Here is a 15724-nt window from a genome sequence, read left to right on the forward strand (position 1 = left end):
TGTGCGGGGATCGCTGGTCGGCGCGGACCCGGTGGGCCGAAGGGCCTGTTTCCACGCTGTATCTCTAAACTAAGCTGAAGTAAACAACACAGATTACAATCAAGCCGTCCACAGTGTACAGATACAGGATAAAAGGAATAACATTTTTTAGTGCAAGATATAAGTCTAGTTAAGTGCAATTAAAGATGGACCCAGGTCTCTAAAGAAGTAGATGGGAGGTCAGGACCGCTCTCTAGTTGGTGAGAGGACGGTTCAGTTGCCTGATAACAGCCGGGAAGAAACTGTCCCTGAATCTGGAGGTGTGCGTTTTCACACTTCTGTACCTCTTGCCTGATGGGAGAGGGGAGAAGAGGGAGTGACCGGGGGTGAGACTGGTCCTTGATGTTGCTGCTGGCCTTGCCGAGGCAGCGTGAGGTGTAGATGGAGTCGATGGAAGGGAGGTTGGTTCGTGTGCGTGATGGTCTGGGCTGCCTCCACAACTCAGCAATTTCTTGCGATCGTGGACAGAGCTGTTCCCAAAACCGTGCTGTGATGAATCCCGGATAAAATGCTTTCCACGGGGCATGCGTAGAAGTTGGGGAGAGTTGTTGGGGACATGCTGAACCTCCTAAGCCTTCTCATGCTGGAGAAACTCAGCGAGCGAGGCAGCATCTATGGAGCGAAGGAAATAGGCAACGTTTCGGGTCAAAACCCTTCTTCAGGAAGTAGAGGCGTTGGTTTGCTTTCTTGGTCGTTGCTTCGATGTGGCTGATCTGGGACAAGTTGCTGGTGATATTAACTTGTAAGAGGACACTCGATGCCAGGGGAACTCGGACTCATGCAACATGGGCAACTGGACAATGAATGCGGACTCATGCAACATGGACAACTGGACAAATCGTCAGTGCGTTCCCTGAAGCAGATACGTTGAAGAAGGGGAGGAGCTCCCCCTTGAACGTACAATCGCTGAAGGAGTGGAGGTGAGAGCCAGTGCTGTCATCACAGAACAGGACCTTGCCCTCGCCGTAGTCAACATATACGCCGATCATCTGGATCTTCTCCTGGGTGGCTGGGTGGATGGAGATCCGCTTGGAATTGGCGTCGTTGACCCTGAACACCTTCTGGTGGCACCCGATGGACCAGACCCCTCCCTCGGGTCTCAGTGTGGTCCTGGCCCTCTTCTCCGCATCGTTGGAGGCAACTCCCAGGTCCCATTCAGAGTTGCTGCCCACCTCCACCACCCAGTAGCACCGGCCAGAGGTGATCCCTTCCTCATCTCTGAGAGGTGGCTTCCCCATCACTGAGAGGACGGGCTCCGAAACCCCTCCGTCTACAGAAGTGATCGCCCGCCCCTTAACACAGCGCACCGTGACCAGGTCAGGTGATACCTGGAGCATCGGGTGGGCAGTGTTGGGGTCCAGGGTCACAGCAACTGAAAGAGTCAACAGAGGTGGCGTTCAGGTTAAGGACATAGAAACAGAGACAGAAGGTGCAGGAGGAGGCTGGGACTATCACAACATTTCCAAGTCATTAGACAGGTACATGATTAGGACAAGTTTAGATGGATCTGGGCCAAACACGGGCAGGTACTACTTAGTGTATGTGGGGCATATGGGCAGGTGGGACTAGTGTAGAGGGAGTGCAGCGTAGGTTCACCAGGTTAATTCCCGGGATGGTGGGACTGTCATATGCTGATAGAATGGAGCGGCTGGGCTTGTATACTCTGGAGTTTAGAAGGATGAGAGGGTATCTTATTGAAACATACAAGATTATTCAGGGTTTGGACATGCGAGAGGCAGGAAACATATTCCCGATGTTGGGGGAGTCCAGAACCAGGGGCCACAGTTTAAGAATAAGGAGTAAGCCATTTAAAACGGAGACTAGGAAACACTTTTTCACCCAGAGAGTGGCGAGTCTGTGTAATTCTCTGCCTCAGAGGGTGGTGGAGTCCGGATCTCTGGATACTTTCAACAGAGAGCTAGATAGGGCTCTTAAAGATAGTGGAGTCATGGGATATGGGGAAAAGGCAGCAACGGGGTACTAATTGTGGATGATCAGCCGTGATCACATTGAATGGCGGTGCTGGTTTGAAGGGCTGAATGGCCTACTCCTGCACCTATTGTCTGTTGACATGTGGGTCAGTGTGGGCAGGTAGTGCTTAGTGGATGTGGGACATGTGGATCAGTGTGGGCAGGTGGGACTAGCGTAGAATGGACATGTGGGTCAGCATGGGTAAGTTGGTCCGAAGGGCCTGTTTCTGTGCTGTCTGACTCTATAAAAGTCACCAAATCAGTTGGGCAGAAACTCGGTGAGCAGAAGATCTTACCAGCCGCGTTTCTGATTCTGTCCATGCCTGAAAGTGCAAGGAAGAAGGGTTCATGTTAATGAATTCAATGTGATTACAATCTGTAAACACCTGTAGGCAGGTATGCCGTGTCTTTGACCATGAGGTCTAACAGCACGAATCCTGAAACTTACCAGCTGTGGGGAGAATCCGAATCCTTCCTGAAACACAAGAGACTAATTAATAGAGGATTGTCACAAAAAGATGGAGTAACTCAGCGAGTCAGGCAGCATCTGTGGAGAAAATGGATAGGTGACGTTTCACAGAGTGCTGGAGTAACTCAGCGGGTCAGGCAGCATCTGTGGAGAACGTGGATAGGTGACGTTTCGCAGAGTGCTGGAGTAACTCAGCGGGTCAGCCCTTGATGGTAAGTCCGCAGTGGGAGCGATCCCAGGCAAGGGATCCGCTCCGATGTTAAGTCCGCGCCCCGCGGTGGGGCTCACGACGGCCCGAAGAGGCTTCCAGTTCCAGCGACGGTAGGCCGCAGAGCTCGGAGAATGTGATCCGAAAATTGATCACATCTCGGGGAAATAGAAAATGGTTGTGTAAAGTCAAAACATAATTCCCCCAAGTTTGTATAGTTTGGAGTGTATTTGTAGTTCGGAGAGTCTAATCGCCTGATGGATGTATGGTCGATGCAGTTTTCAGGCTCCTGTACCTTCTTCCCGATGTTAGCAGCGAGATGAGAGCGTGGCCAGGGCGGTGTGGGTCTCTGATGATGCCGGCTGCCTTTATGAGACAGCGCCTCCTGTAGATCCCTCAGATTCCCATTGAATCTTTTCCCCTTCACTTTGAATCTATGTCCTCTGGTCCTCGATTCCCCGTCCTCTGGGCAAGAGACTCTGTGCGTCTATCTGATCTATTCCTCTCATGCTTTTATACACCTCTATAAGATCAATACACCTCTAGAAGATCAGATGCCCACACAGATTTTGTCGGGGGAGGGAAAGGGGAAAGTGAGGGAGGGGTGGGGTGGGGAGATGACTGGAAATTTGAGCACACATTTCTGTCATCATCTCCCACCCCTCCCCAGTCACCCTGCTCCTTTCCCCTCTGCAACCCGCTCACCACCCATCTCCAAGACCCACATTTCCCTGTTAGACACCCCCCCCCCCCACCCCATCACGCCCCATCCCCCCACCCATCTCTCCCTCCCTCCGGCTTTACATTTCACTCCTCCTCTTCTCTCCTCATCTGACATCATTTTGTCTCATTTTCACCTCTAGTCAATGTCACTTATTCCACCCACTGATCACCCCCTCACCTGTATCCACCCATCACTTAAGATCGACACAAATTGCTGGAGTAACTCAGCGGTCGAGATCCTTCCCTCTCTCCACAGATGCTGCCTGTCCCGCTGAGTTACTCCAGCTTTTTGTGTCTATCTTCGATTTAAACCAGCATCTGCAGTTCCTTCTTCCCCCAATCACTTGACATGCTTCACCCCCCCCCCCCCACCCACACACACCCTCCACCCCACACACACACACACCTCTCTGTTCCAGCTTTCTCTCACTCCCCCATCAGTCTGAAGGGTCGCCTGTCCATTCCCTCCACAGATGCTGCCCGACCCGCTGAATTCCTCATTTTACTGACAATTGTCCATTCCCGACTCAGCGGACAGCAGCAACGCGCGGGCCGAGCGGCCTATCTGTCTGTCCCTGTCAGCAGCCGCAGCTGTCCCGCTGCCTTGCAGTCAGAGGGCCGCATCCTTCACCGTGTCCCGGTCACGTCTACACTACGGGCGCCGGCTCCAGGCTTGTGGGGAAACCTCACCGAATCAAGCGGCCCGCTGGGCTGGGGCAGAGAGAGGGAAGCGTCGGTGCAGGCGAGGGGTGGGTGGGGAGTGGGAAGTGTAAGGGAGGAAGGAAGACGGGAAGCCGAAGCCCATGGAAAGTGAGAGGGGAGAGGGGCGGGGAGAGGGGACGGGGAGTAGGGGCGGGAGAAGCGGGGAGAGGGGTCGGGAGGAGCGGGGAGAGGGGACGGGGAGAGGGGCGGGAGAAGCGGGGAGAGGGGACGGGAGAAGCGGGGAGAGGGGACGAGGAGAGGGGCGGGAGAAGCGGGGAGAGGGGACGGGGTGGAGCGGATGAGTCAGGGGTGGAGGAGATGTGTCAGTGGGGGAAGGGGAGAGAGAGAGAGGGATAGGAGGTGAGAAAGAGAGGAGATGGCACAAAGCTGGGTGGCAGTGTGAACTGTGAGGAGGATGCTACGAGGATGAAGGGTGACTTGGACAGGTTGGGGGAGTGGACAGACACATGGCAGATGCAGTTTAATGTCTAACTGACTCCTCCCTCATGTGTGATTAGTTGGGAGCGGCCAGGACACTGAACACTCAACACTTGCAGCCAAATAACATTCAATCCCCGAGACGGCAGCGCGCGCAGTGGAAAACACTTTGAACCAGGAAGTGGAGGACTCAACAAAGAGGGGCGGACTTAACATGGCAGCGAAAGACAGGTTCGAGAGCTTAACCGAGGAGGCAGTTTGTCCCATCTGTCTGGATTTCTTCACCGATCCGGTGTCACTGGAGTGTGGGCACAACTTCTGCCGCTCCTGTATCACACAGAGTTGGGACAGAGAGCAGAGAAACTCCTGCCCGGAATGTAGAGAGGAATTTACAGACCGCACCCTCAGGGTGAATCGGGCCTTGGTTAGACTGTCTGAGAAAGCTCGAAAACTGAGCCTGAATCAGACAGAGAAGGAAAGTAAACTTCAGTGCGAGAAACATCAGGAAGAACTGAAGCTGTTTTGTGAAACGGACAAGAAGCTGATCTGTTTCGTTTGTGCAGCTGGGCGGGAACACAAGTCTCACAGCTTCATGCCGATAGATGAAGCTGTTGAAATCTACAAGGTAAAAGCAAACCGATTCTGATCACATCATTGTGTCATGTCGTGTTCATTTTCTGACATTTTTAATCTCTGATCTGAATCCCAACCCCAGGTTCAGGTGAAATCTATTTTCGAATCTCTCACAGAAAAGGAATCAGACATCCAGGAAAAGGAGCAGCAACAGAAACGGAGCATTTCTGGAGTTCAGGTTTGTATTGCCGATGTAATGTTCTTGTGTGGATTTCATCCCTGTGATGTGTGCAATAATTTGGCACTACTACATAGGAATGTTACAACATTTTGAGATTTAAAAAATCAAGCCTTTAATTTTATACCATCAGATAAAGCATAAAAAGAACTTTCATTTGACACCTAATTCACTTTCATAGCTTCAGTATTAAAAAAGGTTATGGTCATTTTCATACTCGGAAATTAGTATCTTGTACCCTATTGCTTTTCCATTGACTTAACACAAAAGCTGTGATCGAGGACAGTCAGTTAACATAAAAGCCCATAACTTTCTTAAAAATTAAGATAACTGAATGAAATTTTCAGTTATTATAGATTGAAGTATTCTGAAACAAATGATACATCTTACTTGGATGGCCTGATATTAAAGTATATAATTAGTTAATTACCTAATTAAGTAGCTAAATACAAAATTAACCGTTGTGACGGAAATAGTAATAAACACCCAGACTGCCTTGAAAATTCAGAAATGTGATATTCTCAAGCTCAGAACTTTAATATTATTGTAACATTAAAACAAATAGTCAATCCCCCCCCCCCCCCCCAATAATTCATATTCATCAGTATCATCAAATCAATTACATTCATCTAAATTCAATTACTAGATCTAAACATCTATCTATAAATAATTGTTTAAATAGCCAAAGTATCCAAATAACAAACTGATCCCATTCACACAAGAATTCACAATATAACATGATTTTTAAATCTCACTTTGTCATGAAATTCTATGCCAAACGGAAGGAATTGAATCTTTAATTCCCATAAATTTTCCTATGTTGGATATAACACTGCAGCAGACGTTTTGCACAGACATTTGTTCCAAATCCAGAAACATCCACTCTCAAGATAATCAAAATCATTATTTTTTGCTCAATTGTGTCATAAGAACATCTACATTTTCTATATTTAGTGTTATTGTCTATCCACGATCAATATTTTCATACTAAATATCTCACTAAAACTTTACTGTGGAAGTTTTCAGTTATTTAGTATGAACATATTGATCATGGATAGATTATAACACTAAATATAGATGATTTAGACATGACTCTTATGACATGATTGTGAAAAAAAATAATGAATTTGATTATCTTGAGAGTAGCAGTTTCTGGATTGTGACCGATTGGCATGTGGTCGCTGCCGTGATTTAAGCTCCGATTGGCATGTGGTCGCTGCTGTGATTTAAGCCATGATTGGCAGGCAAGGCACGGCCAATATTGCATCGGGGCCTAAATGAAAATCAGATATTTCGCATCATCTGATTACAATGAAACCACACCAAAAAGCAAGTTAAGATGGGAAATAGACGACATACCTTTTGTTTTGTACCGCACTTGCGATCCGTGATGTTGAAGGTGTTGAAGGCGAAGTCACATTAATTTCAATCCAATGATGCATTCGCCAAGCAACCTTTTTTTAAATAAAGGGAGCGGGATTGTAGATCGATATTTCTTCATCAGCTTGAAGACCAAGCAAATTCCTCTCCGATAACCAAAAAAAAATGGATTATCATCTCGCCCCCCCCCCCCCCACCCCCCCCCCCCCCCCCCCCCCCTCCCCCCCAACAGCCTCCGGAATCGCACGCCCAGGCAGTGGGCAGATCTACTGCGCCACTGATGGTAGGGTTTTGTAACAACACTACACTATTGAGCTCAGTGGTCGAGGATCAGAACACTTGGGAGAGGTTGAGCAGCCAAGGACTTTACTCCCTGGAGCGCAGCAGTCTGAAGAATGGTCTGTGGCAGGTGTATAATATCATGAAACGGAATGATATGTTGGATGGTCAGTCTCTTACCCTTAGTAGGGGGGTCGAGAATGTGAGTGTATAGGTTTTAGATGAGGGAAAAGATTTACAACGAACATGAAGGACAACTTTGGTAGTTCATGGAACGAGCTGCCAGATGAGGTAGTTGAGTCAGAAACCGTAACAACATTTAAAAGATATTCAAATAAAGTCGTGGAGAGAAAAGTTTTAGAACTATCTGGGCCAAATGCGGACAAGTGGAAATAGCGCAGATGGGGCATCTTGGTGGGTATCTAACACCCCTTGCTGTATGACTCTATGAAGTCTGTCATTCTAAGTGGTGCTGCTGTCTGCTAGTTCTGGGGACCTTGTTCTGTCCACTGAGGGTTAATGGACACATGAAATGGAATAGGTTGCAGAGAATTGTACCGGGGAAATGGGAATGATGTGAGTGTACGTTACATTCACCAAATATTTCAGAAATATGAAGACGAGCCCTTGAATTGCCACGGTGATGAAAGGAGTGGATTATATACAAGTAAATTGAATTAATGTAGATACGTACAGAGCCCAGAATGGACATGTTGGGCCGAATGGCATATTTCTACACTCCAGAACTCGACATTGATTAGCCAAATGTCACCTTCCATGTCATGAGGAAACACAGCAGAGTGACATAATATATTGATTCTCATCTTTCATCTGACAGGAAAAGTCACACAACCTCCAGTCACATGTCACATCCCAGTTTGCTGAACTGCACCAGATTCTCACTGAGAAAGAGCAGCGCTTACTCGGAGATATCCGGGAAGAAACGGCGAAGATTGTAAAAACAATGGAGAAAAATCTTCAAGAAATTCAAGAGAATTTAAATTCAATTCAGGAGGAACTCTCAAAGTTACAGGAACAGATAGACCACAAGGAAGGCGTGATGTTTCTGAAGGTGAGGGGTTACACTACAGTTTGGAGAAGTGAACGTGCACAGTCACAAAGTGGTGGGTTAAATTTCGGAAATAAATGCATAATTTACCAGTAATTCAGAACGGTGTCAAAGTTCCATCTGTTCCATCTACTCACATATCCAACAACAATTCCCCAAATTCCAGGAATCCTCATGTATTTGTCCCACTTCAACTTAAATTTATCTGCAATATTGTCTACAGGCTGTCTGCTGAGTTCCACGTTCTCTTTCCTGCAGCATTTGTGGAATTTATTAAAGGCCATCATACATTTCAGGTTTTAATTTTCTTCTCCCCACAGGTAGTGATAATATTTCCAACCCCCACCCATTCAAATCCGCCGCTGATCCTAAAATATTCCATCCTATAATCTCTGACATCTTCTCCAGATAACACCCCACGACCTGCCCGGTCTTACTCATAAGTTGCATACTCGCAGTTATTTTCATCGACATTCCTAATGCTTACCCCGTTTTTGATGTCTCTACGACAATATCCACTTTCTGTCTGTTTGACAGCGGCAAAGAGTTGGGAAATGGGAATTATCAGAGGGTTTTTCTGTAGCAATTTGGTGAAATGCCCGCCGTCGGGATCATGACGATCCATCTCAGTCTATTGAGATTTGTGTTTTATTTATTTCAGGAGGAAGCTGGTCGCAAGAGCAGGTAGGACATGTTTTTGACTGAAACAATGTTTGTTTTTATAGTACAGCTCAAAAAAACAGCTCATGCTCAGTTACTAACCAGCTGTTAAATATTTGCAGGGTTAGTGATGAAACCAAAACAATGTTGGTGGTAGATGGCGCGTTGCCCATTGAAAAGTTTGATCGCACCTTTTTCTACAACATGGCATTGAGAGAAACATCTGATATCATCAACCGAGGTAAAACTAATATATTTTCCATTGTTCTTTTTAAGACATCTTTCTGCAATACTCTTCACCTCTGCCTATCCTTAGCTCCACGTCCCCGTCCCTGTCCCTTTTCATCTGTGCATTAATTGCCTCATACTGTGTTTTGTATTGAATTCTGGCTTTACTTTGTGTACTAGTCATGTCTCTACTATTTATTGCATTCCCCTTACATGTTTTTCCTCTACATGCTCAATTTTTGTAAGATGTCCTTGAGACTCTTGAAAGGCGCCCATAAATAAAATTTATTATTATTATTATTATTATTATATGTGATTAATGTTAAAGACTAACTCGCTATAATTTAGAAGATTGAGGCGGGATCTTATAGAAACATAAAATTCTTAAGGGGTTGGACAGGCTAGATGCAGGAAGATTGTTCCCGATGTTGGGGAAGTCCAGAACAAGGGGTCACAGTTTAAGGATAATGGGGGAATCTTTTAGGACCGAGATGAGGAAAACATTTTTCACACAGAGAGTGGTGAATCTCTGGAATTCTATGCCACAGAAGGTAGTTGAGGCCAGTTCATTGGCTATATTTAAGAGGGAGTTCGATGTGGCCCTTGTGGCTAAAGGGATCAGGGAGTATGGAGAGAAGGCAGGTACAGGATAAAGAGTTGGATGATCAGCCATGATCATATTGAATGGCAGTGCAGGCTCGAAAGGCCGAATGGCCTATTCCTGCACCTATTTTCTATGTTTTTAATGGACTCTGGGGGAAGCACCACAGAGACAGAGCGAAGTTTGTTTGCACTTGAACAAATCCTTGTTCCTGGGTGGGAGACTAAAATGCTGGAGAAACTCAGCCAGTGAGGATGAAGAAGGGTCTCAACCCGAAACGTTGCCTATTCCTTCGCTCCATAGATGCTGCCTCACCCGCTGAGTTTCTCCAGCATTTTTGTCTACCTTCGATTTTCAGCATCTGCAGTTCCTTCTTAAACACTTGTTCCTGGGTGAATGAGTTTGCTGTGCTGGGTGAAATTGCGTAGACTAGGCCTGTGTACTCGAGAGTTCAGGTGTATTAGAGGAGATCTCAGTGAAACACAAAGTCCTTACAGGGCTCCATGGGCTGGATGCAGGGAGGTTGTTTCCCCTGCACTGGTGGCTGTGGATAATCAGTCATTCAGTGCTCTTGGAGCCAGAGAGCCATGGTTGTACATTATACAGTCAGGCCCTTCGGCCCATCACATGCTTGTCCACCTTTTTTCCCAGCCGCACAAATCACATTTGCCCACATTAGAACCGTATTATTCCACACGTCGTTTGCTAATGCCTCTTAGATGTAATGATTCCATTCCACTCCTATTCAGTGTGACCACGGCAACTCCGCCCCATATCACCACATCATCTTTAACCGCCTCTAATCACCACTCGCTTCCGTCTCCTCATCTTCCAATCTGTCCCGCCCTCGTCGTCTACTGGCAAGATATTTGAATACCCGCCATATTTCTCCATCCCCACTCGCAATCTCTCGTTCATCCTCACTTTCTGCATTCGTTTTCCCCGTCCGCACACACCGCCCCCTCCCGTTCCCAATAACCAGTGGAAATCCCCCTCTCCTGCCCAGTTCAGAAACCTTGGGACAGATGTCTGTTATCCACCCGATGTTGTTGTGGATTAATCCCCGGGCAAGGTTTCAGTTGTCCGCCCGCCTGTGCCCGAGTCTCCCCCCGACCCCCGGGGTCTCTCTGATTCTCTGCTTCTCCCCCCAGTCTCCGTCATCCTGGATGTGGAAACAGCGCATGCGCAGCTCGAGGTGTCTGAGGATCGGAAGAGGGTGAGATGGACCCGGACCGTGAGGAGTCTCCCTGACACCGGGAAGAGGTTTACATACTGGGAGTGTGTGCTGGGATCGGAGGGATTCACATCGGGGAGACATTACTGGGAGGTGGAGGTGGCGGGGAGTCGGTACTGGTGTCTGGGAGTCGCCGCAGAGTCTGTGGAGAGGAAGGGAGATGACGACATGACCCCGGAGACTGGAGTCTGGAGCATCGGGCGGTGGGGTGACGTGTTTAATGCAGATACCGACCCTCGATCCCCTCTCCCCGCCCGTCCCATCCCCGAGAGGGTGGGAGTTTATCTGAGTTACGAGGCCGGGGCAGTTTCATTTTACGACGCGGACACCAAGTCCCATCTCCACACCTTCACTGGGAATAAATTCACGGAGAAACTTTATCCTTTCTTCTGGCCTTGCGATGAAAACCAGTGGCTGAGAATCTGCTCCGGTTCCGCTCCGGGTGTGTAAAAGGGTCGGGTCCCGGGACCGGCGTCAGGAGCGGGGCTCAGGGGCTGTGGGGCAGAAACCCGGTAGACAACAGGTCGGCGCTGAACGAACGGCTCCCATTTAATCCCCAAATTCCGCGTCTTGAAACAAACCCCAGTGAGCGCGGAAATAAAACCAGGGGGAATGTAAATGTGGGAAGAGTGAAATAAACAGCAACTGAAATCAGAGCTGTCTGTCTGTCTGTCGATCCGTTCATTTTAACGCGTTAACCGCGTCCGGCAACTGAACAGAAATTCCTTTTGTGAAAATATAAAGATTGAAACAATCTCCCTTCCCGCGGGTTCAGCAGCAGCCGCGCCGGGTACCCACGGCCTCTCCCTCTCCCCCCCCCCCCCCCCTCCCCCCTCCCCTCCTCCTCCTCCTCTCCTCCCTCCTCCTCCTCCCCCCTTCCTCCTCCCCCCCCTCCTCCTCCTCCCCCCCTCCCCAATCCAGGACGCTCAGCCCCTCTCCTCCCCCCTTCCTCCTCCCCCCCCCCTCCCCAATCCAGGACGCTCAGCCCCTCTCCTCCCCCCCTTGCACAACATGGCTAGTCTGTTCCTTGCCCTTCTTGTTTCCAGCGTTTCCCACTCCAGGTCGGCCAGCACCTGGGTGTCACTGCTGCCTCTACTGTAGTTCCCGATGCAAGAGCGTGCTGCTTTCCTCTGTACCCCTTCTAGTTTGTTTATATGACCAGTTTTGTGTGGGTCCCAGGTGCATGAAGCATATTCCAGTAAGGGTCTAACCAATGTTGTATATGCTGTGGTTTTTACTTCCTTTGGGCAGAACCAGAGGTTTCGTCTAAGGAATCCTAGTGTCCGGTTGGCTTTAGTGGCCGTGTTGTCCATGTGTTCCCTCCACGAAAGCTTGTTATCAAGATGAACTCCAAGGTACGGTTGTGAACTTGTACAATGAAGTATTTGTCGACTGAAGATGTAGTCTCAAGTAGGTGGTTTCTTCCTGTCTGAAATGACCATAATTGAGCATTTGGTTGGATTGAAGCTCATCTTCCATGTGTGTTGCCATAATTCCAAAGACTTAAGGTCTTCTTGTAAGGAGTTGATATCCTCTACATCAGTGACAGGTGTATATACAAGACAATCATCTGTGAAGAGTCTTGTTTTACAATGTATATGTTCAGGTAGATCATTAATGTACATCAGGAACAACAGTGGCCCGCGGACCGTGCCTTACTGTACACCTGACAGTACTTGTTCTTCTAAAGAAATGTTTCCTTCACAGGCCCCCCTCTGTGTCCGGTTTGTGAGAAAGTCCCTAATCCTGTTATGTGGGCTATTTCTGATGCCATAGTAATCCAGTTTTGCTGGGAGCTTTTCATGAGGAACTTTATCGAACTCTTTCGAAAAGTCCAGGATTGCCAAATGTATAGATTTCCCCTTATCTAATGCTCTTGTGATGCCATCAATAGTGACAATAAGTTGTGTTTGCATTGAACGTTTTGCTCTGAAGCCATGTTGTGAGTCCACCAATATCCCATTCTTTTTTAAATGGTCCATGATGTGAGAGTGTATGATGTGTTCCATGATCTTACATGTAACACTGGTCAGTGAAACTGGTCTGTAATTCTCAGGCGCAGCCTTATTGCCCTTAAATATTGCACAGATGTTTGCTTCCTTCCACTGTTGTGGTAGTGTCCCACAATCTATTGAGGACTGGAATAAATCAGTGAGTATGGGAGCTATTTTTGATGCGAACGTCTTTAGAAACCAACTGATCTGGGCCCGCTGCTTTGTTTGGCATTAGGTTCTGTAGTTGTGTTAGTACTCCTGCTTCATGGATCACTAGTTCAGGGATATCCTGTATGTTACTGGTTCCCATCGATGGAATGTATGATGTGTTTTCCCTCGTAAATACACTGGTGAATTGAGCATGAAGTGCTTCGGCCTTCCCTTTCCCGTCACTTACAACTGTGTTGTTCACCATGAGGTCTGCAACTCCCTTCTCTCCGTTACCCAAACGTTTCATATAAGACCACAATTGCTTGACGTTTTCTTTCATTGCTGTGGTAAGGTTGATTGACACAAAGTCTTGTTCAGCTTTATTCAGAGCTTTCATTAATTCCTTCCGGCAATTCACAAAGGAATCCCAATCTTCTCTGTCTTGTGTCGTCTTTGCTTCATAGTTTGTATGCCCTGTTTCGTACATCTGAGTGTGGTGATGTCTGGTGAACCAGGGGAGGGTATTTGTTTTGGCTGCTGTTTTTTTGGAAAATGTCTCTCCATTATCTGCCTTATTTCGGTTTCAACCGTGTCCCACTTCTCCTGAATAGAAGCATTCCCCATTGGGAGATAATGGTCCCGTAAAGCATCCAGGTCTGCATTGATCAGTTGTTTAAGAAGGAACTGCAGATGCTGAAAAATCGAAGTTAGACAAAAATGCTGGAGAAACTCAGCGGGTGAGGCACCATCTGTGGAGCGAAGGAAATAGGCAACGTTTCGGGCTGAAACCTTTACTCCTTCGCTCCATTGATGCTGCCTTACCCACTGAGTTTCTCCAGCATTTTTGTCTACCTGCATTGATCAGTTCTCGTTTGCTTTCCTTCTAGGTTGTCGTTTACACTAGACCTCTACCACCGACCTCTACCTCCGCTACATTGACGACTGCTTTGGTGCCACCTCCTGCACCCACACACAACTGACTGACTTCATCCACTTCACCACCAACTTCCATCCGGCACTCCAATACACCTGGACGATTTCCGACACTTCCCTACCATTCCTTGACCTCACCATCTCCATCGCAGGGGACAGACTCCTGACCGACATACATTATAAACCCACTGACTCACATGGCTATCTGGACTACACGTCTTCCCACCCTGCCCCCTGTAAGGACTCCATCCCCTACTCCCAATTCCTCCGCCTACGCCGCATCTGTTCCCAGGATGAGACATTTCATACTAGGGCATCGGAAATGTCCTCGTTCTTCAGGGAACGGGGATTCCCCTCCGCCACCATAGATGAGGCTCACACCAGGGTCTCATCCATACCCCGCAACACTGCTCTCTCTCCCCATCCCCGCACACGCAACAAGGGCAGAGTCCCTCTGGTCCTCACCTTTCACCCCACCAGCCGGCAAATACAACACATAATCCTCCGCCATTTCCGCCACCTCCAACGTGACCCCACCACTCGCCACATCTTCCCATCTCCCCCCATGTCTGCCTTCCGCAAAGACCGCTCCCTCCGCAACTCCCTCGTCAATTCTTCCCTTCCCTCCCGCACCATCCCCTCCCCGGGCACTTTCCGTTGCAACCGCAAGAAATGCAACACCTGTCCCTTCACCTCCCCCCTCGACTCCATTCAAGGTCCCAAGCAGTCGTTCCAGATGCGACAAAGGTTCACCTGTATCTCCTCCAACCTCATCTACTGCATCCGCTGCTCTAGATGTCAGCTAATTTACATCGGTGAGACCAAGCGTAGGTTGGGCGACCGTTTCGCCGAACACCTCCGCTCAGTCCGCCTTAACCTACCTGACCTCCCGGTGGCTCAGCACTTCAACTCCCCCTCCCATTCCCAATCCGACCTCTCTGTCCTGTGTCTCCTCCATTGCCAGAGTGAGCAACAGCGGAAATTGGAGGAACAGCACCTCATATTCCGTCTGGGGTCCTTGCGCCCTTATGGCATCAACATTGAATTCCCCCAATTTGGCTAGCCTGTGCTGTCCCCTCCCCTTCCTTCACCCTCTAGCTGTCTCCTCCCACCCTCCCATCCGCCCGCCCTCGGGCTCCTCCTCCTCCCTTTTTCCTTCTTTCTTTCCCCACCCCCCATCAGTCTGAAGAAGGGTTTCGGCCCGAAACGTCGCCTATTTCCTTCGCTCCATAGATGCTGCTGCACCCGCTGAGTTCCTCCAGCAATTTTGTGTACCTGTCGTTTACACTATATGGGGGGGGGGGGGCACCGTAATATTTTCTGTGTTCAGGGCCGAGAGGCCTTAATCCGGCCCTGGCTTTTCATTCATCTCCCCCCCCCCTCCCCCTCCTCCGTTTGATCTTCACTGCGTTTGATCTTCACTCTGCCGGGGCCGCGTTTGAGCTCTTCTGTACCGGGTCCGCATTCGAGCTCCACTGCCGCTGCTGGTTTACAAAAATGGAATTAAGTTAAGAATAATGTGGTCGGACTGAGATGTGGAAAAACTTCTTCACCCAGAGAGGGGTGAGCCTGTGGAATTCTCTGCCACAGAAGGCAGTGGAGGCCGGTTCTCTGGATGCTTTTCAGAGAAAGTTAGATAGGGCTCTTAAAGATAGCGTAGTCAGTGGATACGGGGAGAAGGCAGGAACGGGGTACTGATTGGGGATGATCAGCCATGATCACAGTGAATGGCCGTGCTGGCTTGAAGGGCCGAATGGCCTACTCCTGCACCAATGTTTCTATGTCTCCTCGCCCATTCACCTTTGTTCCCCGAGGTTTTTTTAAATATTATACAAT

General features: G+C 48.6%; 2 protein-coding genes across 2 annotated transcripts; one reads left to right on the forward strand and one right to left on the reverse strand.

Annotated features, from left to right (window-relative positions):
- Nucleotides 1-813: 813 nt before the first annotated feature.
- LOC116989805 (butyrophilin subfamily 3 member A1-like) lies at nucleotides 814-2520 on the reverse strand. Its single transcript, XM_033047389.1, has 3 exons — nucleotides 2458-2520; nucleotides 2306-2332; nucleotides 814-1411 (listed from the first exon to the last, which is right to left on the reverse strand). Exons 2-3 carry the CDS (start codon nucleotides 2328-2330, stop codon nucleotides 852-854), a joined length of 585 nt encoding a protein of 194 aa, XP_032903280.1. The 5' UTR covers nucleotides 2331-2332; nucleotides 2458-2520; the 3' UTR covers nucleotides 814-851.
- Nucleotides 2521-5154: 2634 nt separating this feature from the next.
- On the forward strand, nucleotides 5155-13894 carry LOC116989903 (E3 ubiquitin-protein ligase TRIM39-like). The gene is made up of 7 exons (XM_033047459.1): nucleotides 5155-5174; nucleotides 5265-5360; nucleotides 7858-8091; nucleotides 8750-8772; nucleotides 8871-8989; nucleotides 10729-11167; nucleotides 13843-13894. Exons 3-7 carry the CDS (start codon nucleotides 7984-7986, stop codon nucleotides 13892-13894), a joined length of 741 nt encoding a protein of 246 aa, XP_032903350.1. The 5' UTR covers nucleotides 5155-5174; nucleotides 5265-5360; nucleotides 7858-7983.
- Nucleotides 13895-15724: the final 1830 nt, after the last annotated feature.

This window comes from Amblyraja radiata, chromosome 30, assembly GCF_010909765.2.
Source record: "Amblyraja radiata isolate CabotCenter1 chromosome 30, sAmbRad1.1.pri, whole genome shotgun sequence".
Taxonomy (NCBI): Eukaryota; Metazoa; Chordata; class Chondrichthyes; order Rajiformes; family Rajidae; genus Amblyraja; species Amblyraja radiata.

Bases quoted from the DNA above. Each gene is read 5' to 3' on its own strand.
- LOC116989903 (XM_033047459.1), top strand. From the start codon at position 7,984: ATGGAGAAAAATCTTCAAGAAATTCAAGAGAATTTAAATTCAATTCAG. The intron at 8,092-8,749 runs GTGAGGGGTTAC...TATTTATTTCAG, and splicing joins AAGGCGTGATGTTTCTGAAG to GAGGAAGCTGGTCGCAAGAG. The intron at 11,168-13,842 runs GAATAAATTCAC...CTTTCCTTCTAG, and splicing joins CATCTCCACACCTTCACTGG to GTTGTCGTTTACACTAGACC.
- LOC116989805 (XM_033047389.1), bottom strand. From the start codon at position 2,330: ATGGACAGAATCAGAAACGCGGCTG. The intron at 1,412-2,305 runs GTAAGATCTTCT...TGACTCTTTCAG, and splicing joins CAGAATCAGAAACGCGGCTG to TTGCTGTGACCCTGGACCCC.